General features: G+C 39.1%; 1 protein-coding gene across 1 annotated transcript in view; it reads right to left on the reverse strand.

Moving 5' to 3' along the window:
- LOC309556060 (histone deacetylase 9-like) overlaps positions 1-21,786 on the reverse strand; it is an 861,320-nt gene that overhangs the window by 200,661 nt on the left and 638,873 nt on the right. Inside the window, exon 8 of the mRNA XM_082258372.1 lies at positions 20,793-20,914. Coding sequence (XP_082114498.1) covers positions 20,793-20,914 — 122 coding nt within the window. The remainder of the gene's footprint in view (positions 1-20,792; positions 20,915-21,786) is intronic.

Consider the following 21,786-nt stretch of genomic DNA (forward strand, 5'->3'; position numbering starts at 1 on the left):
CAATAGTTTAATAAAATGTTTTGACCTTAATCCTTACATACTACTCTATGAGTGTTCTTATATTCTTGGGGTCTTCTGACACCTCTTCCCTGGGGACCGGATTCTGAGTCTGGGGATTTTGTGAGATCCTCCCATGAGAGCTTGTTTGAACCCTTACCATTACTGGATATTGATCTGAATACGGGATGAGCCTGGGATTTGGATATGGATGCCTTATAATAACATCAGGACCGTAAGAGGCAGTGTGATTGGAGGGGATCTGGTGGTGGGAGCACCTATTTGCCCTGACAGCTGACCCTGGTGGATGGATGGATTTACTGTTTCACTGGACTAAAATTTACTCACTTTGTTTCTAGCGCAGCACCTTCCTTTTTATATCTGTTTTATGTTTTTATCCTACATATGTGCAGCTGCTGGGTGTATTGAAAGTGATTTACTTTTTATTGGTTATTTGTTAGGGGATTCAGGCGCAACTTCTCTGGGTTTTATGCTGGCTCTATAACAAAACTTTTTATCCTTTACCCTTTATTTATGTCTAGACAATCAACCTCTGGTGTGGTTCTTTAAATTCAGACTTTCTTGGTTACATAGGGGACAGTAGTCATCCTTTGGCATGGGTAGCTACGAGCCCAGAATTCAAAAACTTTGTCCAAATATTACAACTCCTATCGGCAATAAGACAATTCCAGCCCCCAGTGCTTATATTGTAATTGTCAAAAGTTCCTCCTGATCATGACTAGTTTTAATTTGAACACTCTGCACACAGGGCAAACTTCAGCTATGAATTCAGAAGTGACCCTTCTCTTGAGTCCACAGAAGGTATCACCTGACACAAAATTTTCACTTTGCCTCATGTACAGATTGGTCCAAATTGTGCCCAAGCTTGACACAATAGACTTCATTGTCTATAATGGGATATGTCTCATACAGGGGATTTACCCTTTTGTCAGCACATCCAAAATAGTTTTAGGTATATGTTAGTGGATTGAGCCATTCACCAATTTTTTATATCTTTCAGAGTCTTTGTAAAATTGCTCCATCTTTCTCAGGTCAGCCTACGTTCTCTAATAAATTTACTGAGTATGTCCTCTATTTTACAATTATGAAAAAAGCAGCAAGAGGATGAGACTCCTGCTGCAGGGACACCATGGCCTATACTGGGTGTAGATCAGGTGCTTTACACCCTTTACAGTCCTACAGAGATACTAGAAATCCTTGCGTTATTCAGCACACCAGCTGCCACATACAGCTGAAAGTTTTGGGTAGACAAATCTTTTAACTCCAGGAATGTGAAGACTAGCCAATTGTGTGTTCTAAAATATTTTGCCGTTTTCAGCCAATTATTACACTCCTACCACTTTGAATACTATGTCAACTTTTAGACAAACAAAAGAGTGAAGCAAATAGGAAAGCATTTTCCAACTATTAAAACAATCCATATGGATAGTTTCCTATGATTTGTATAATTTCTTCCTCTCTCTGTGGTGTTTCCTCTTCAAGCGTTCTCAGGTTCAATAAAACAGTGCAGTTGTATGCAAAGCAGAGCCATAACTCTTCTCAGACCACCCGCTGGCTTTGTAGTAGTTACAATGAAAATTTACATAGCTTTCCTCAATGAAAATGCTGTGCATATTTTCAGCAGAACTAGTACAAAGCCAACACATTAGAAAACACAGGTGTGTTTATCAGTGGGGCTCCGACAAACAGATGTGGTGAAAACCTACTCTAAGGGCACCAGGGCCAGTGCCTTGGGATACAAGAGACCTCATCTAAAAAATGTGTTCTATGAAATGTGGAGTGCTTGCTTCTAGCAACAAGTTAGCTTTTCATTTACAGATCTGCACTAGACAAATGACAGTTGGAATCTGAGTGGTGTGAGCAAGCAAGCAGAGGATAAGCTGTTCCTTTCAATATCTATACACAAAAGACCATCAATTTTCTTTCTTCACATTCATAATATGTATCCACTAGCATCTTCTGTAGTCTCTACTTCCTCTGCAGTGGTTGCAGTACAAATCTATGTAACTAAATACAGAAAAATCAGGACTCTTTTATACATTAAGTGGAAGTCCTTGTAACTGTGGAGCTCCTCAGCCTACCACACATCTGCTGATCACAAGTAACATGATTACAATGCAGCCAATGTCAGGACGATCCTTGAATTTTTGGAGACAATTTGCATCAAATAAAATATGTAAACTTTTAAAAGTAGCAGTATTTACTCTTTAATTTTCAATTATTGTATTTATATAGCCTATGTATAGCACAGGCATTTCTTAGTATTGGATAAAGTTGGGAGGGTTTAAAACTCATCTTCATTTTTTTATGTTTTTTTTTTTTGTTTTTTGCTGTCTCTGTTCAATTGAAGACATTTCTATTTACTTCTTACAAAGATTCAATAGAAAGTGAGAGGAAATCTCTGAATTTGTGAATTTTCATCTAAGACAGTTATCATCAGAACACATGAAGATTTCCCCATCGGATGATTTCCCCATCCTAAATTCTTGTTCTGAAGACATCCCTAATATTTTTTTTATTTCCACCACTTTCTGTTTTGGTGACAGTGGTGACCAAAACAAATAGAGAGGGTAAATCTGCCATGCTGGAACACAGATAGCAATAAAACAGGGGTTCTAATCCTTCCCCACCTTAACCAACACAAAAAAAAAGTAAGTATTGGCTATACTGGCTATACTTACGCTTAACCACTTAAGCCCCGGAAGATTTTACCCCCTTCCTGACCAGGGCCTATTTTGCGATTCGGCACTGCGTGATTTTAACGGACAATTGCGCGGTCGTGCAATGCTGTACCCAAATTAAATTGACGTCCTTTTTTTCCCACAAACAGAGCTTTCTTTTGGTGGTATTTGATCACCTGTGAGATTTTTTGATCATGCGCTATAAACAAAAAAAGAGCGACAATTTTGCAAAAATAAAAATATTTTTCACATTTTTTCATATGAAATTCTCCCAAAAAAATGTAAAAATCTAAATTTTTTAACATTTTAGGCCAATTTGTTTTCTGCTACATATGTTTGGTAAAAAAAAATTGCAAAAAGCGTATTTTGATTGGTTTGCGCAAAAGTTATTGCGTTTACTAACTAAGGGAAAGATTTTTGTAATTTTTATTGGTTTTTTTTAACGAGTAATGGCAGCGATCTGCGATTTTTTTGCAGGACTGCGACATTGCGGCGGACAGATCGGACCCTTGACTGACATTTATGACACTTTTGGGGGTACCAGTGACATTACTACAGTAATCAGTGCTATACATATGCACTGTTACTGTAAAAATGACACTGGGATGGAAGGGGTTAACTTTATTGGAGAGGGCGGGGTTAAGTGTGTCCCTAGGGGCGTGTTTCTTACTGTGATTGGATGTGGTTAGTGGTGTAACAGCACAGATCAACGGTCCTACATAGCAGGACCGAGTGATCAGTGCTTTTACACAGGGGGAGAGTGACAGGCGGCTTTGTTTACATTAGCCGCCTGTCTTTCTCCCTCTCTACCCGACGATCGGGAGTGACCGGTGGACATCAGCTCACACCGGTGGACATCGTCACACGTGCCGGCTTCTTCGGGTACGAGCGGGAGCGGGAGCGCGCCTCCGGCTTCGCATGCTCGCCCCCTATTTGCTCCCAGGCTAGTGACGTACCGTTACGTCACTTTGCCTGGGAGGGGCTGACCGCCTCCGTATATAGTCGGGCGGCGGTTGGCAAGTGGTTAAAAGTCTCAGTGTGTTGAGGGAAGCATTGTTTTTAAACTACAATTCCCAATACAATTATAAGGATGCTCATGGCTCTTAAACAAATTTTACCATTGATAAACATATTCTATTAAAGAGGTTGTAACTTGTAAACCCTCTCTTTGAAGTTGTACCCCTATAGGTAAGCCTTCAAAAATGCTCAAGAAACGGCACGTTTTTCAGCCTTTTCAGCGTTAGAGCTGCAAAACTCATCTTTAAACCCATTCTTTCTGGATTTTTTACCAGCCAGAAAACGCCCCTGCTAAAAACGTCTGATAAAACCCTACATGTACATGGATGTCCTGTGAGAATGAGGCCATACACCAACTTTTTTAAAGACTAGAGAGAACCCTAAGCCTACCTATAGTCACAGGATAAGATAATATATGTTCAAAGTAGAAAACTTCATCTCAAGGTCATCATAAATGCTGGTGCATGACTCAGCTTATCAAACGCTCTCTATATACTTTATTGTACTATATTCCTTAATGTTAACGCCACAGTTAAAAACATTTACCAGCATAGAAATGCCAGAAAACACCAGACGTAACCCTATGCAAACATGACAGAACATAACAATTCTATGCAGGCCTTTGAGCCCAGGACAGCAGGACCGCAGGACATGAATGCTAATCCATTATTCAATCAAAGCTTTTGATTTCTGAAACAAAATACCAAACAATCAGAACCAATTTCTCTATAAACATGGATAGAATATATGTTTTTTTTCTAAAGAGCAACCGATTTAAAAGCATTTGGCATCAGGTTCTACTACTTATGGACTGATTGCCAAGTCCAAGTTCTCTGCATGATCTAAATAAATCATTATATTGCTTATTGGATCTGGAGACACTAGGTTATGTCAGATTTGCTTAACTCACAGGGATTGAATGCTCCAAACTGTTTATAAGCAAAGTCTCAAATTATATTTGACTTAATGTGTTGTTAAACTGTCTTTCTCAAGCCCCAGTAAAGGTCAGCCCATTTAAAAGAAAGGGAGGAAAACCATCAGGCAGAAGACATGTTTGTGGCACTGATTTAGAAGCCTAGACTCGTATTAAGTGCCTTGGGAAAGAGAGGGATTAACATGTATAAAAAAGGTCAAGAATTATTTTGCACTGTTGTTGTTTTGAAACTGGTTTGTGAGCAATGGGAAGGGGGATTAAGTGCTCTTAGTTTTATTGTACCCCTGTATTATTGTATATTTATTGCTGTACTCTCTTATTGCAGTCTGACCTTTCTCACAGATAGGTCCTAGTCCTAGACAGATAGGGGACATGGTGCACCAATGCTTACAAGGAATGTGATGTCTTCTGGACCATCCGTCCTTCGAAGCCCTGCGTAGCTTTTATTGGTTCCCTGGGATAAAAGGAACAAGCTGGAAAAATTGATATGTCTTTTTTATTGCACACAGCCTCTTGCACATTCTTATATGAACAACTTCAAGACCCATCTGAGAAAACTTCAACTCCTCCACTCCCGTGTGCTTTGGGACAGTTATCAGTGACTATAACATGCTACGCTGCAAATAATTATGGTACTGCTATGTTACTATTCTCAGTATACTCAATCAAACAAAAGAAAGACGAGATGCTTTGATGTTTATTACACTGTAGTGAGTCTTCTTACTCTCAACATTTCCTGCATCTCCTTTCCCCTATAACAGTGATGGTGAACCTTGGCACCTCAGATGTTTTGGGACTACATTTCCCATGATGCTCCTGTACCCTGCAGTGTAGTTGAGCGTCATAGGAAATGTAGTTTCAAAACATCTGGGGTGCCAAGGTTTGCCATCACTGTCCTATAGTATGCTTGCTAAAATTTGCAACAAATGCCCAGAGGTGACCAGACGATAAAAACAAAACAAAACAAAACATTTACAAACAGTTCATTTTGAAGCTTAGTGCTGACCCCTCTCACGGAGCTGCCCTAGACACTGCTTCAGTACCATTATGGTATATACAGCTCTAAGAGGATAAGCAATTTTTGTTGGGGAATTTATTTACTTATTTCATTAAATAAATAAATTGTGGGTGTTGTGCATTGGAATACATTACAGCAGGTTCTTTTGTTTTTTTCAGCTGAGCGCAGGGAGGCCAATATAACTTAAAGCAGGGTTCCCCCCCCCCCCCCTGCAAAAAATTAAAAGTCGGCAGCTACACATACTGTAGCTGCTGACTTTTAATATTAGAACACTTATCTGTCCTAGAGTCAGCGATGTCAGCACCGCAGCCAATGTTTCCGCCGCAGTTGCCGGTAAGGGAACCCGGTAGTGAAGCCTTGCGGCTCCACGGTCAGGTCCCTACTGCACTACTACTGTGCTTTGTAATTGGCCGGGAAGCAGAGGGAAAAGGGGGGGCAGAACCTCTGACGTACCTTGCCGTGGCGAGGTCAGATGGAAGTGGGGACAGGTACCTGTCAAAAACAGGTACCCGCTCCCCCCTGAAAGATACCAAATGTGGCACCGGAGGGGGGACAGATAAGCAGAAGTTCAATTTTTGAGTGGAACTTCGCTTTAATGAAATGTAACTGTGTGTGATGTGCCATGATCAGTACATCGTCACTGCATTTATCACCAGCAAATACATTGTAACTCCGGTGTGAATAGACCCTTAGTTTGCTAAAGCTCCATGTTTAATAAACAGGTGCCATTTTTAATGGGGCAGATTTCCGGATAGTGACTGCTGTGGATTGTGCCTAAGTAATGAGTGTTCAATGGCCTCCTGTACTCTCGATCAGCAGACCATGTGACGGAACTTTATCTATCTATCTATCTATCTAAATAAAAAAAAATAAAAAAAAAGATATATATATATATATATATATATATATATATATATATATATATATATATATATTTATTTATTTATTTATTTATTTATTTATAGTGTGTATACACATATATATATATATATATATATATATATATATATATATATATATATATATATATATATATATATAATTTTTTTGATTATTATTATTTATTTTTATTATTTATTATTATTATTATTATTATTCTTATAAGAGGATTATCGTGGCAGCCAGGTATGATATTAAAATGAAAATGACTTTTGAAAATTGAGTGATTGGATTTACATATACCTGAATACAGACTTTTTAAGCTTCCTGTTGCCTAATGCCTGGAGTTTGAAAGAATGAGGAAACTCCAAGACTGTCCATGAGGCACATCAGACAAATGGTTAACAAAAAAAATGAATGATATCATTTTTAATTTTTGGCTAACAAGATGTTGATGTGCCCCCACAATGCACAAGAGTGAGCTAAGCAGCCAATTTCTCAGGAACTTTCAAAAGATTTTTTGTGAGTCTAACATCAGTCAGATCCTACCAGTCATGCTCTGCACAATATACTGTAGGTAGCACAAAGATAAAACAAACCTAAATAACAGTAAAATCAAAATACTTTTTCAATCTGCAGCCTAAAGCATCCGTACTGTGACACGTTTGGCATGTGTGCGTCACAAAACAAAATTTACACCATATGTTGAGCTCTCAGTTTTAGCAGGGGAAGTTTAATGCATCACATAATTCCCACCTCCTAGGGTCAGTATACCCTCTAGCAACAACAGAGGAGTGTGACCTCACAACTTAATTGCACTTATTATCCATTTACAATGAACTGTCACAAAGGAGTAAAACAAATAGCAAACAACCGCTAAAATCCCTAAACAGAAGCTTTATCACTGCAGTTACTCTGCTCAATGGACACTTATAGTTTTCAATATACTGGGTGACTTAAAACATTACTATGCCACAGTTCATATCCCTTTAGACAGCATTGACTGACTGGGTAAAACCCAAAAGCTTGCTGTCACCAAGTAACAGAAGCATAAAAACATTCTCATTCATTATAGTAATAATCAGCATATGCTCAGCAGTTTGTTGTAATTTAGTTGATGTTCTCTAAAATCTAATAGTCTTCAAATGCCGGGGTCATATCTTTTCTATGGTGAAATGAAAAGGATCCAACATGTTGAAATTGAAACATTTAGAGCATACTTGATTCTACAAACCATTGCTAATCCAGTGCTTCACTTTATACCAATTACCTAATAGGCAATGTGTAAGCAACCTTAAAGCAGTATTAAACCCAAAACCAAAAATGTAATATATTGCAGCTAACTAATTATTAGATGTGGTGGCTGCATTCATTTTATTTTTTTGGGCTTTTTTTCCTTCTGTTTTCACCCGGTGATCTAGCCAGTAACACACCCCCTATATTAAAATGCCCCTACTCTAGATGAATGAGCACAGGGGCACCTTTGGACAGCAACATTGGTATTCTGAGGGGAGTGTTAGATGTACTAGCAGATTTAAATACACTAACAATTGAGGCCAAACTCCAGCTACTTTATAAGCAGTTACAGCAAACAGTTTTATTTTTCCTTTTGCGATAAATGATTACATAAATAAATAAAAGCTGATCATTGTAAACACCTTTGCAAGTGTTAGGCCCCATTCACACTAGTGCGACTTGTCCCGCGATTTTGGACCGCAAAATCGCATGACAAGTCGTTTTCCATTATTTTCAATGAGCCCCATTCATATCAGTGCGTTTTGAAGTCGCACCGACTTCAAAGTAGTTCCTGCACTACTTTGCCGCGATTTTAATGCATTTTGAGGCATATAGCCTTGCCCATGCTTTCAAAATCGCGGCAAAAATCGCACCGCGAAATCGCGGCAAAATTGCGTTGCAATAGTGTGAAAGGGGCCTTAAATGGCTTGTCTCATCCCTGTAACTGATACATCTTGCAAGAGTGCTTGTTCTTTTAAAAAACAACAGACTTACTGGCCAAATCACCAGATAAAAATAGAAGAAAGAAAGCCTAAAAAATAAACTGAATGCAGCCATCCCATCTAAGATTTGGTAAGCTGTAATATAATAAATGTATGCTTTTGGGTTTAATACTGCTTCTATATGAAATATGTAATTCAAGGTAAATCTATCAACCCAATGGACATAATTAGCATATACTGTATCCAAAATGGCCAATGCCCCAGACATACATAGGCACCAGTTTAAATACCAGTTATAAAATTGCATACCTGAAATCATGGAAAAGGTTAAGATTACTCATCTTGCCTTGAGCTGGCACAGAATTTACTGCCTGCCACTGACTTCAACACATACCACGTGGCACAAAGAGTATCTCCACTCTGGGTTAGCGGATGGCCATAAAAATAAAGACACTCTGTGTTTTCACTTTGTTGCATGCTTTAAATGCCTGTATGGTTGCCAGCCATCCTCTTCATGTGCCAGAATCAAGATGGAAGGATCAGCAATATAAAAAGGAAGGGCTGTGCCAACCTGAGAAGCCAGGGTCAGTAAAAAAGTTTGGAAAAACAAAAGGGCCACGCCAATAGTTTTGAAATCCTGTTCTATTTATTTTATCATTAAATGCCAAGATAACAAGCCAATGCATTTCAGAGGTCACAAAACTCTTTCTTCATCAGGGCCTAACTAGCAAATAAGGATGAAAATAGACCCAAGGGAGTTAGTTGGATGCTGGGATAACATTTCTTATTTAAAAAACTGGCTTCAGCATTTGGTTGTTCAAAAAGCCCACCTTTGGATCCAACACTTTCTATCCACACCATTCAAAAAGGTAATTAAAAATGTACTTTACCTTAATCTGAGATATGGCCAATACATGATCTTTTCTGATTAAAACGCTTGTGGGAAGGGGGTGTGGGGGGCTCAGGCATATTTTTCATTTAAAATTGCACTTAAATTTTGAAGTTTCTTTGCTAAACTGCTAACAGTAGAATGTACAGATCTTAACGTTCACTGTGTATCTAAGTAAAAATCAACAGATCTTCAAGCCAACAGCAAAGTATGAGTTATAACCTTATGACATAAATGAGTATAGCAAAAATAGACAGGGACTAAAATATGAACACTATTAGATAGAAGTTGTTAGAAGCCTGTAAACAGAGCAGGTATCTTTAATACGCAATTATATGGTTAAATCTTATATCTACATGCAATAATCCACAAAATGGTCTCAATAAAGTGGGTCAATATCCATACTCAGTATAGGTAAGATTAATCTTGCATTGCCCATGGGCACAGGAAAAAAGGCTTAGCCTCAGTGGCAAAGGTTACAAATGCCTGCCTGTCCATCACTGTAAGCCCACTTGAGCCATCATTGTCTGTCCTATGGCCAGGGCAGGGAGACAGTCCCTTATTGTTCCTGGAGCCTACAGCATAGACTGTTGGTTACCAAAATGAGCAAGGGGTCATCTGACTCGTGTCGGGGTTCCTGTTTCTTTTCCTGATCGAGCTAGCATAAAAACATAAGGGTTATATAGCTAAAGGGCTAGAATTAACTCCATTGTTCTTATTGTGATTTAATAGGTAAACAGGGTATTCCTGCATGTTGTTAAACTGTCACTTTAATTAATGAAATATGGTACAGCTAATGAATCATTAACCCCACAGAATATACATTCTGTAAGCATTATGTTAGGAATCCTTAATTCATATACAAGAAGAGAAACATGGCTTTTGAATAATGTAATGGGAAATAGTTTCATCTGCCTCATTTGCACAGTAGTTCCTGTTCTGGTTTCACAGCAGAATGTAACCATTGTTGCTCAGTTTTCATGTACATACTTTGGATTCATTTAATAACATTTTAAGATATGGAGATCCAAGAATTTACTAAGGAGTGTGCAAAATATTAAAAACTTTTTCCCATTTACACAACGTGGAGTATAAGTAAAGGGACTAGAGAACCTTGGATGCTGTCTGTAAATTAGCAAAGGTCTGTACAGCCTGAAAGTTATAAATGCATGTCCAGGGTTGATGACCTAATGAAGTGTAACTTAAAGCTTTCATAGTCACCACCAGATGCAGGAGTGATCCTTCACAGCTAACCCTTATGAAAAGAGCTTACAAGAAGGTTTTCTGAGCTCCTTTCTGAGCACAGAAGAGGTTTACATCCTTTATGCCCAGTAAGAAAAGGCAAAGATTTTTTAAATGGACATTTATATAAATATGTTCTCAATAGGTACCATAGAACATAATAGAATTCAGAACAAATAATATAACTTAAAAATTCTAAATATTTACAATCAACATGCAATATATATGTGATATAATCCACAGTTCATATATTACCATGTGTGGTGATTATTCCAATGTAACGTGATCAGTAACTTAAATTCAATTTAATGCTCCAATTAACGATGTGCTCCAAAAATAAAGTGATGTGCCACCTCACTCGTGTCCCCCCCCCCTCCTGAGTGAAGGCTCGAACTCAAGAGATGTGACCCCACAGTTAAGCTGGTTCAAAATGCGCCTGTGAACCTCCCCTGAGGAAGACATGTGATCCTGTGTCGACACGCGTAGGGGAGGGGCAAAGGCGGTGAAGGCAGTTAGACCTGTATGCGTTTGAAGAGTCTGACTATCCATACAGTTGTGCGGTTTTGGAGGCTTTTTTAACCATCTGTTCAGCATAGCCTGGTGCACTGGAAGCACCATGAGCATGTGAGTACTCATTTGTTTGAATAACATACAATAAAGTTAGATGTTTAAATGATATAGGCATTATTGGAGCCCTCTTTTTTATGCATATCACCACCATAATATCTACTGACTGGGAGATCGATGTATGTGTGAGCAGAACTGCCAGGAGATCTACATCCTATTGATTGAACACGTGGAGGTTCAGAGGCGCATTTTGACCCAGCTTAAAGCGGTAGTATACTCTGCTTTTTAACTTTTACCTACAGGTAAACCTATAATAAGGCTTACCTGTAGGTAAAATTAATATCTCCTAAACCTGCACGGTTAAGGAGATATTCACCCTGCATGCAGCCGCTGACACCAGCGGCGCATGCACTCTGAAGGTCCGGCGTATCTTGCCAGACCTTCAGAGCTTCTTGCCGGAAAGTGAACTCCCGCGCGCATGTGAGGGAGTGACGTCATCGTGGCTCCGGCCACTCACAGCACTGGAGCCGCTGAACCCGGAAGAGACCCTGAGGGAACTTGTCAGCTCCCTCAGCGATGTCCGGACGACCGTATCGGGGCTTTGTTCTAAGGTTAGTATTTTATTATGCCATTGTCCTACAGGGTTTTTTTTTTTTTCCAGATGCAACAGCTTTAACTGTGGGGTCACATCTCTTGAGGTGATCCTTCACTCAGGAGGGGGAAGCACAAGTGTGGTGGCACATCACTTTATTTTTGGAACACATCGTTGCTTGGAGCACTAAATTGGATTGAAGTTACTGATCACGTTACGTTGGAATAATCACCACAAATGGGAATATATGGACTGTGGATTATATCACATGTATATTGCATGCTGATTATATACATTTTGGATTTTTACGCTATTTTATTATATTATATTATATACTTTTTGAGTTTTTATGTTATTTTATCTGGTCTATATATTTGCACATTTTTGGGAATGTAACGTGTCACTTATATTGATTTGGATAGAGTGAGTACATACAATGGGAGTGTGATCAGTGTCAGCAGCTGGTTTCTGTAGTTTTTTACTATTTATATTATTAGTGGACCTACATGGTAGCTCATGAGATTCTCTCTGTATTATAATAATAATATTTAGAATTGTGATATTTTCCATGGAATTTAATAGACATCAACCGCTCCAGCATACCGTTTTCTTTTTGCAAAGATTGCGATTTACTGGTGACTGATGTGAATTGAAGTGACTATTGTGGAAAGATAATAATAGGCAAAGTATGATCCTGGTATATTTTAAATGCTAATTGACTGATCTACTCCTAGGCATGACAGTAAGGTTATCATGTTTCAGTAGCCACTTATTTTCAATAGCAGTGCTCTCAAAGTTTTAGTGGTCTTGTAATACCACTTTAATACTTTGAAGTGTTCAGTCTCATGCAGACAGCAGGTTGTAGCATACTTCCGTTAGTACAAGATCATAACCCAAACTCTCCAATCTTCTTTACCTGGACAGAATTACTCTAAATATAACAGCATATAAAGCTGCTGACTTCTGCTTGAAGAAAAAAAAAAAAAAAAAAAAAATAATAGGTGACCCAGCCATAGCCTGAAAAGTATATCTGTGTTAGAAGATACAAGTTCACCAGAACCAAGATAATTCAGATCATAAGGCTTATTTATTAAAAAATACAGGAGCAATAAATGAAACAATTTACCATAGTAACTAATAATGCTAGACTAAAGAATGGAATATGCAATCTGATAAGCTGCTAGTCAATAGCTCTATTTTTCACCAATCAGATCCACTGATATCATACTTCTACACAGAGTCCATTATCTAATGCCCCGTTTCCACTGAGCTTTCTGGTACGGTTCGGTTCAGTACGGTAAGCTATTTATGCCGTTTCCATTGTGAATGGTACCCTAATTCCGAACCGTACCGTACCACTTTTTTGGGACCCTTTAGTTGGGGTACCAAGCACATTAGTACCGTACCAACAGGGTGGAGATACACTCTGCAGAACTTTGATTGGTTGACAGAGAATCGTCTATCACAGCTTTCCTGCTACACCACGCCTATCATGAAAGGGTACTATTGGCAGTGGATACGCAAGGTGTACCGTTCCGAACCGTACCGCACTGAACCGAACCGTACCGTACCACTCAGTGGAAACGAGGCATTAGATTCTCAGGGACTGCTACCTTGTTCTGATTAAGTATACAATAAATGGCATAAATGCTTGATTACAGTATAGCACTACATGTCCTGGTGTATGACCAATGTAGGAACATTTATAAAAGAATACAAGTTGTGAGAATATTCTTATAAATAAACCACATTTTTGCACATGCTATTTTAATGTCCTGGTTTTTGCACGATTTATTTATGCGGCTGTCTATATGAATGTCCCTGGTGTATTTATTTTAATTCCTCAATACTTACATATTCTACTCTTTAAAAGATGAATGGTTACTTTATATTACACTGTTTGAACAATCTTGTTTAAAGGAAATAAGCCATGTAATATTTGTAATTGGTGGCCAACTGTAACAAACCACACTCTCCAGGAGTCCTTTAGGAGGAACACTGGTTAATAGTACATGTATCTGCTAGGTAATCAGTCTCACAGCTGGAATGTAGAGGTCCTCCCTGCCCACGTATTTACCCAACATAATGGAAACTACGAGCAATCATCTTTCAGGATTAATCTGCAGTGTCTACTCAGTTTCATCTGTTTAAAATATCAGCCAATTTATATCTAATATAAATGGACACGAGGTAAACTTGAAGGGCAAATTCTTAACTCTGATTCTGATAAGGATTGCATGTGGGACCTGTATTTCTTTCAAATGCCACTTTCATTAAACATCACTAGACCTTGCTTAGCTGTGTTTCAAGGCACAGGGATGTCTACACCTATTCATGTTCTCAGCAGGGGTTCAGAAAGTCTCACTTGATGTAATCTTGACGTCTGTCAGAAAATATAAACTGGGACAGCATTTGATTCCCTTTGGAACATAAAACAACAATCAGGATTTTTACTGTGCTGGACATCAAAGAGCAATGATATCATCTATGTGTTTACTAAGAGATTCCCGGTAATATGGAGTTATTTTGCTGTCCAAAGAAGGTATTCCCCACTGAAATAAGACCGTGACACTTTTGCTGAATGTTTCACTTACGAAACCTCATATGTAAGCATAACATACGAGAGGTTAGCTCAAAGTGTATGTAAAGTCACAACTTTTTATTTTTTAGTTGTGGGTTTAGCAGGGAAGGGTTAGACCCCCTCTCAAGGTTTTATTGCTTTCTATGTCTCCATTGTGGAAATGGACACCTCTATTTGTACTCGTTACCATTGTCACCAAGACAAAAAGTGTTGGAAAATCCATAATTTTAGAGTTGTCACCAAAACATAAGGTGCGGATGAATCTTCAAATGGGGACACCTGTTTCAGAAAATATTTGAATTAAGCTGGCCATAGACGGATTTTTTTTTTTTGTTCAGCCAATGGGAGTCCCCCAAACCACAGGGATATTTTATTCTGACAGCTGGATCACTCCTCAAGAAAGGTTTTTCATCATGTCCATTCAACAGAAGTCAATCAAATGAGAGGGAGAATGTTTTGGCTTTATGAACACTTTAAGAATGCTGAGGCCCATTATATATTAAAACTAAAGAAAGCTGGCATTATGGTATTGTCTGTTTCAACCATTATAGTCTTTCAAATTATTTATTTAAACTGTGCAAAGTGTGTTTCCTACATCAACCCATCAGATTTCATTTTGGTGAAGCTGAACTGCAAATACTAAATTGGTTACTTTTTTGTTCAATAGTTTTTATCGATAGTTTTAGCAAGTACAGGACAGAAAATGCAGGTGGAAACACACATATACATGCCATTGGTGCAATGTCAAATTGAGTCTACAAGTCCATTGCATAAAAGTATAGATAACATCTGCACATACAATTAAAACATACAATTAAATTCTTCAAGGTCAGTAGGCCTAACCCTATTTAACCTTAATTGGCCATGTGATAAATACTGTATAGCCAAAAAGGAGAAACGTCTTTGTAGGTCTATTTGTTTAATGTTGACTTGTGTGTGGGGAGTAAGTATAGGCCTTTGCCTGTGTGTAAAGTTACAGTTTGTTGCTGGCACTATCAACAAAGGAAAGAGTATATGTAATGAAGGTTATACTGGGACAATAGTTGTTCGAAAAATGATCAAACTGTGTCCTGAGGGTAGTTTGCCAAGTTTGGGAATAAGGGTAGAAGGTAAAATTAGAGTCTCTGCATGAGAAAACTGTTCCCTTCTTGTGTTGTTTACGGAGGAATAGAATGTAAGAAGGGAATCATGATTGCTGGGAATTAAGATTGTAATAGGTGTATAGTGACGTTAGCAACCTGGAGTTTAACGTGCAACAGGGTCAGCTATCTGCCTAAAGCAGTCATAGAGTCGTTTTTTTTTTACCTTAACACTATCAACCATCATATTTGCTTGGTCTGGGACGTTGCCTTTAAACCTTATTGGAAGTAAACACTAAATTATCTGGGGGTCAAGGCTTTTTTAATATGGGTCTACTGAAAGCATGCAACATAGATTTGGTGAGAATGCAGGTATTTAAATACTTTGACCCTTTTGAATAGAGACTTAAGGCCCAGAACATCTGATGAGGTTAAGAGCCATTGGTTAAAGTGAAAACAGAAGAGAAAATTAGCAAGTGTACGTAGTTGAGTCCACCCCAGTGGAAGAGGGGGTGAAGGGGGAGGGGGAGGAAGGAAAGGCTGGGACAGGTTAGAAAGAATTGAGAAAAGAAAATATAGCTAGTATGATCATCTCTTAAAAGTAAGAAAGGAAAGTGTGGTTTAACCACTTAAGCCCCGGAAGATTTTACCCCCTTCCTGACCAGGGGGTATTTTGCGATTCGGCACTGCGTGACTTTAACGGACAATTGCGCGGTCGTGCGACGCTGTACCTAAACGAATTTGACATCCTTTTTTTCCCACAAACAGAGCTTTCTTTTGGTGGTATTTGATCACCTGTGCGATTTTTTGATCATGCGCTATAAACAAAAAAAGAGCGACAATTTTGCAAAAATAACAATATTTTTCACATTTTTTTATATGAAATTCCCCAAAAAAATGTAAAAATCAATTTTTTTTAACATTTTAGGCCAATTTGTTTTCTGCTACCTATGTTTGGTAAAAAGAAATCGCAAAAAGCGCATTTTGATTGGTTTGCGCAAAATTTATTGCGTTTACTAACTAAGGGAAAGATTTTTGTCATTTTTATTGTTTTTTTTTTAACAAGTAATGGCGGCGATCTGCAATTTTTTTTGCGGGACTGCGACATTGCGGCGGACAGATCGGACCCTTGACTGACATTTTTGACACTTTTGGGGTTACCAGTGACATTACTACAGTAATCAGTGCTATACATATGCACTGTTACTGTAAAAATGACACTGGCAGGGAAGGTGTTAATTTATTTGAGAGGGAAGGGTTAAGTGTGTCCCTAGGGGCGTGATTCTTACTGTGATTGGATGTGGCTGTGTGTGTAACAGCATAGCAGGACCGTATGATCTGTGCTGTTACACAGGGGAGAATGACAGGCGGCTTTGTTTACATTAGCCGCCTGCCTTTCTCCCGCTGTAACCGACTAACACGAGTGACCGGCGGACATCGGGTCAGCCGGTCACTCGCGCAGGGGGGTCTGTGAGCGAGCGGGAGCGGGAGCGCGCCTCCTGCGGCACGCGCTCGCTCCCTAGACCCTCACAGGCTAGCGACGTAGACCTACCTCGCTTTGCCCGTGAGGGGCTGACTGCCGACGTTAATCGGCGTTAGGCAGTCGGCAAGTGGTTAAAAGTAAGAAAGGAAAGTGTGGTGTAAATAGGTGAAGTGAGGGTGGATGTTTGCTCATTTTGAGCACTGGTGTGCAAACAAATGAGTAATATTGGTTTTATGGAGTCTGAGAGAGGGAGTGTGATTAGGGAGAATGAAAAATAAAAGTAGGAAGGTAGGTATGCTGAGCAGGATCAATAGGGAGCCACAGCAGCACTTAGGGTGGGTGTTTGCTCATTTTGAGCACAGGTGTGCAAGCTCTATGAGTACTATTGGTCTCCTGGGGTTTTGAGAAAGGGAGCATGAATTTGATTTAGGAGAATGAGCCAAGAGATAGTCTGGAAGTTTTAATATGATTCCTGACAGTGCATACATTATGTCTGTCAAAGGTGAGCCAACACCAGGAGGAATTCTTACTATAAAGGTACACAAAACAGCAATACCTATCATGAAGAGAATCAAATAGCACAATGAAAATGTATTAAAGAGTGGACTATGCGCTTTATGACCTCCGCTTAAGGGTGCTGGAACATGGAATCAAACATAATATGTATGGTGGTCTAGCTGGATAATAAAAATCTTGGGAATGAATGCTTCCCCCAAGACTTGCTGGGGTTTATAATAGTCATTCAAGAAATAACTAGGAAACATCTTTTCAAGTATCAATAAAAACAGGAACTTAGAAGAATAATTCCCTAACGCAGGTATAAAAGCAGGACTAACAGGAAACCACAGCAGCACATTGTACCCCCTGCAAAGCCTGTCAATGGTAGCACAAACTCACAACAACATAGTGCCTCATGTGCTGTGGCATCTACTATAGGCAGACATTAGGACAGTGGATCTCTTTTTAATAAACCAGGGCTGCCAGATGTAAACAGTATATACAGGGACAGTTGAGCAAACAAAGCAGCACCTTGCATGGAGAATATAGGATGTGCAATTACGGTCAGACCCAATATGGGATACAAAGCATAAACCTGATGCTAATAATTTGAACTGGATAATATGTGGCCACCAGAGATGAGTACCACATGAGGACATGCAGAGACTAATGAAAAACATTTGGCAGGTAGTCACCATGGAGGAGCATAAGGGCAATCACTTTCTGGCAAAAGCAATATAAAAGGGGGTTCACACTTTTTTTGGAAGTGAGGTGATATAAACACAGGAGAAAAGACATAGAAGTTTCTCAAATATACAGAGAAACTGAGCGTTAAGCTAAGCCTTAAATGTTTATCAAGTAAAGGACAGTCAACAGTGATACAACCTCCAGTCACTGAATTGCAAAAAAAAAACAACAGAATTGGACAAATAGCCTGCCTCAGGTATTTTTTGAATAAAAAGCAGTGGTAACTGTAGAGTCTGGGAACCTCCATCAGGTAGGTCATAGTCGAATGGTGCAGTGGGGAATTCCTCCTTAGAACGTCGCTGTGAATTTTTTCACAATTTGGGTGTAATCTATAAAGCCTGATACACACTATTAGCTTGTTTTCACTCAACCCAGCGAGCTAAATGAAAAAAGCTGAAACGCTCTGAAGGAGGCACTGTACTGACTACCCAACGTTAGTACACCGATTTCCCTCGCTGAGCTATTCTGTTCTGACAGGGGGACATCCCCCCCAGCAGAACACACTGGTCAGCGTTCCCAGCTATTGGCTGAGAGTGGTTATCGGATGCCAATCAGAAGATCTTTTTCATTCATGTCCCTTTCGACAGAAGCTGGTTGAATGGCTGGCCAGCTTCTGTTGGATCGGCTGCAGTACACACGGGGCGAATATCAGACGGTTTCAATTGAATCAGCCGATGATGCTTGATATTCAGCCAGTTTGTATGGAGCTTGACTCTTTGAAAGCATTTTCTGGTGGTCTCCAGAGAGGTGATGTGGTGTTGCTTTCTTTTGTAAATAAAAATTAAGTTGAAGGGAACCCCCATCAGTACCAGATATCACAATCTCAGAGGATTTGTAGATAGGGCATTTAAGGTTGCCCATGGATGGATCAAAATTTGGCGGGTTCAGTAGGGACCAGCTAGTTTTGTTCCATCTATTTCATCAATTCATCTGATTGACTGCTCACAAACTTGGGACTTGCTAGAAAACTTTTGTTCAATCACCTGCAGCACTGATCAGTGCATTCTGACAGTGGAGGAGTCAAGCTAACTCCTTCACTGTAAGAATACAATGAAACAGTGGGGAGGATTCCCACATTCCATTCAAATGTGTGGTGTGGAGGAACCAGTTTAGTTTTTTTCATTCAGCTCCCTGGCTGGATGAAAACAGATGAGCCATGTATGACCTGCTTTAGTATAGTACTTTGCACTAAATTAGCAAAGAGCTGATAATTATGTCCCTGGAACCTTTTGTTAGTGATAGTCCCCTGAAGTTGTTGCTTTTTGGAAAAATGATGACACTCGATTAATTCCAAGTAGGCCCATTTGGTAGTTTCCATACCAATGAACTGTGTATTCTATCCATCTCTAATGTCTATGGAATAAAATCAAGGGTGAGCTCCGTAAACAGTTCTGTGACAAAGCTGACGAGGTCTGGGATAAATTTGGGGAAGCTGTAAATATGCAGATTGCTCCTGCATGAGAGATACTCCAAATGGAAGGTCCTCTATTTCTTTTTAGTGGCCTTCAAAACAACAGTGTTTGTTTTGGATAGAGTGGAGTGGGATTAGAACATCTGTCAGATTTAATTGATGTCTGTGCATCAGGAAGATTCACTTTCTCTATTTGTCCTCTTTACAATTATCACTGAGAGCAAAATTGAAAGGAAAAAATGTTTTTGGATTGCCGCCTGAGCAGGAGAAGAGGGGAACAATTCCAATGGGGGCCCTTTTTCTGCTCACCCTGATGACAACCTGGGATTTCCTCACTTGGATGCCTTCTCACTTCCTGTTTTGACTGTGGAACAGGAAGTGAAGGAAAATCTCCCCAATGGAACACAGATAGCAAAAATAACATTGACAGAGGTTATAACCCTCCCTTGCTCTATCCAAAATGTAAAAACATTTTTGCCTTTAGGTTTTCTTTAAATTCTAAAACGTTCTGTGGATTTGAATTGTATTGTAACTGTAGTGTCTTCCCTCACATTGTAAAGCACTGCGCAAACTGTTGGCGCTATATAAATCCTTTATTATAATAATAATAATAATAATAATAGATGGCCTGAGTGAGGCGTGAGTGATTTCTTCTTGTGCTATTATTACCTTAGCTTATCCAGCAGGGCAGTATTCTGTGACTCAACACTCCTGAGGGCTGTAATAAATTGATTCACGCTTTCCAGAGAAATGGTTTAGACTCCCCAGAGGAGGAGGACCTCCCTGTTGGTGGGACCCACTGCTGGGTAGGCGTCCCCTAACTGATGTGACAAAGGTAAAATCAGTCATTAGCTTAGGCTTTGTTTTGACTATGGGACCATAGTCGAAGATTGGTCCCATAGTCCAATGGGAAGCTAATCTCTCTAGACACAAGCACAATAGTGTGGCAATAGTTTAATAAGTGTCATCAGTTTTATTTAAGGCCATACTCCCAGGCAGGGCAGAGCAAAGTAGGCCATCTTGTGACCCCTCCCCCAAAAAAATGTATTACTTTCAGTGACTGTATTAAGCTCTAAACTTTATTGATCAAGTTAGGAGTAATCTGACAGGCTGCCGAGGTAAACATTGACAAATAATAATAGGAAAACAGACTTTTTTTGGCACTTATGGTTAAAGAAAATAAATATTAAAACCTTACCGGTTTTCCTCAAAGGAAAGTCGTTTTTGCAATCATGTGCTCCAGGGAGAGGACATTTATATGATGGAGAAGTCCCACTTAATGGAGGAGAGCTTTGATCCAATGAAGTATGATGTGCTGCCCTACAATAGAAATATAGAAATGAAGTACATTTATACACCAGTCATTAGCAGAGTGAAAGGTGAAAGGAATTGTATCATGAAAAGATTATTGGCCTGAATATCTAATTATCAGGTTCTGCTCTGTTTGTCTGCAGGTATGTGCGATGGATACTCTCTATAGCCTGTACTGCACATAAAGGACAAATAAATATTTTTATTTTTAAAGATAATTGAATCTTTATTAATATTCACCATTAGTGTTTTAACATATTCTTTGAGAACTAAAACAAAATCGCAATTAAAACAAGAGATTTCCTTTTTTTAGACAGTCAAAGAAATATTGCATATGAATATTTCCTATTTACACTTTCAGTCAGATCAGCCTTTCTCAACCGTTTCAACACAGAAGAACCCTTGAAATAAATGTCTGGTCTTGGGGAACCCCTGCTAAAAACTATAAATCTACAACTCATGACACATTGGTGTGACAGTCAGTGGGGAGAATGCTCCTTACTCTTGTCATCATTAGGAAGAATTACCCCCTTACAGATAGATAAAAGGAACAATGGTGTCATTGGGAACGTATCTGAGAGGCAGAAATTGCCCATTGCTCAAGGAACCCCTAGCAACCTCAGGAGGAACCCTGGTTTAGAAACCCTGAGTCAGAAGGTAAAACTTTTAGCTTCATTTTCACATGTTTAGCAGAATAACCTTAAAGGCTAAGTTCACCTTTTCAGGTAGAATTTCACTTATTATAATAAATGTAAACCTTTTCTAATGTCTTTTCTGATCAGGCCATTCCAATGTTCTTATCTCTCTCTTACCTAGTCCATGGCAGCTTTGAATCTGTACCTCTCTTTTCAAAATTCTAAAAATTACACTCTGAGCCTATC

The sequence above is a fragment of the Pelophylax lessonae genome (assembly GCF_965119305.1).
Source record: "Pelophylax lessonae genome assembly, chromosome: 5".
NCBI lineage: Eukaryota > Metazoa > Chordata > Amphibia > Anura > Ranidae > Pelophylax > Pelophylax lessonae.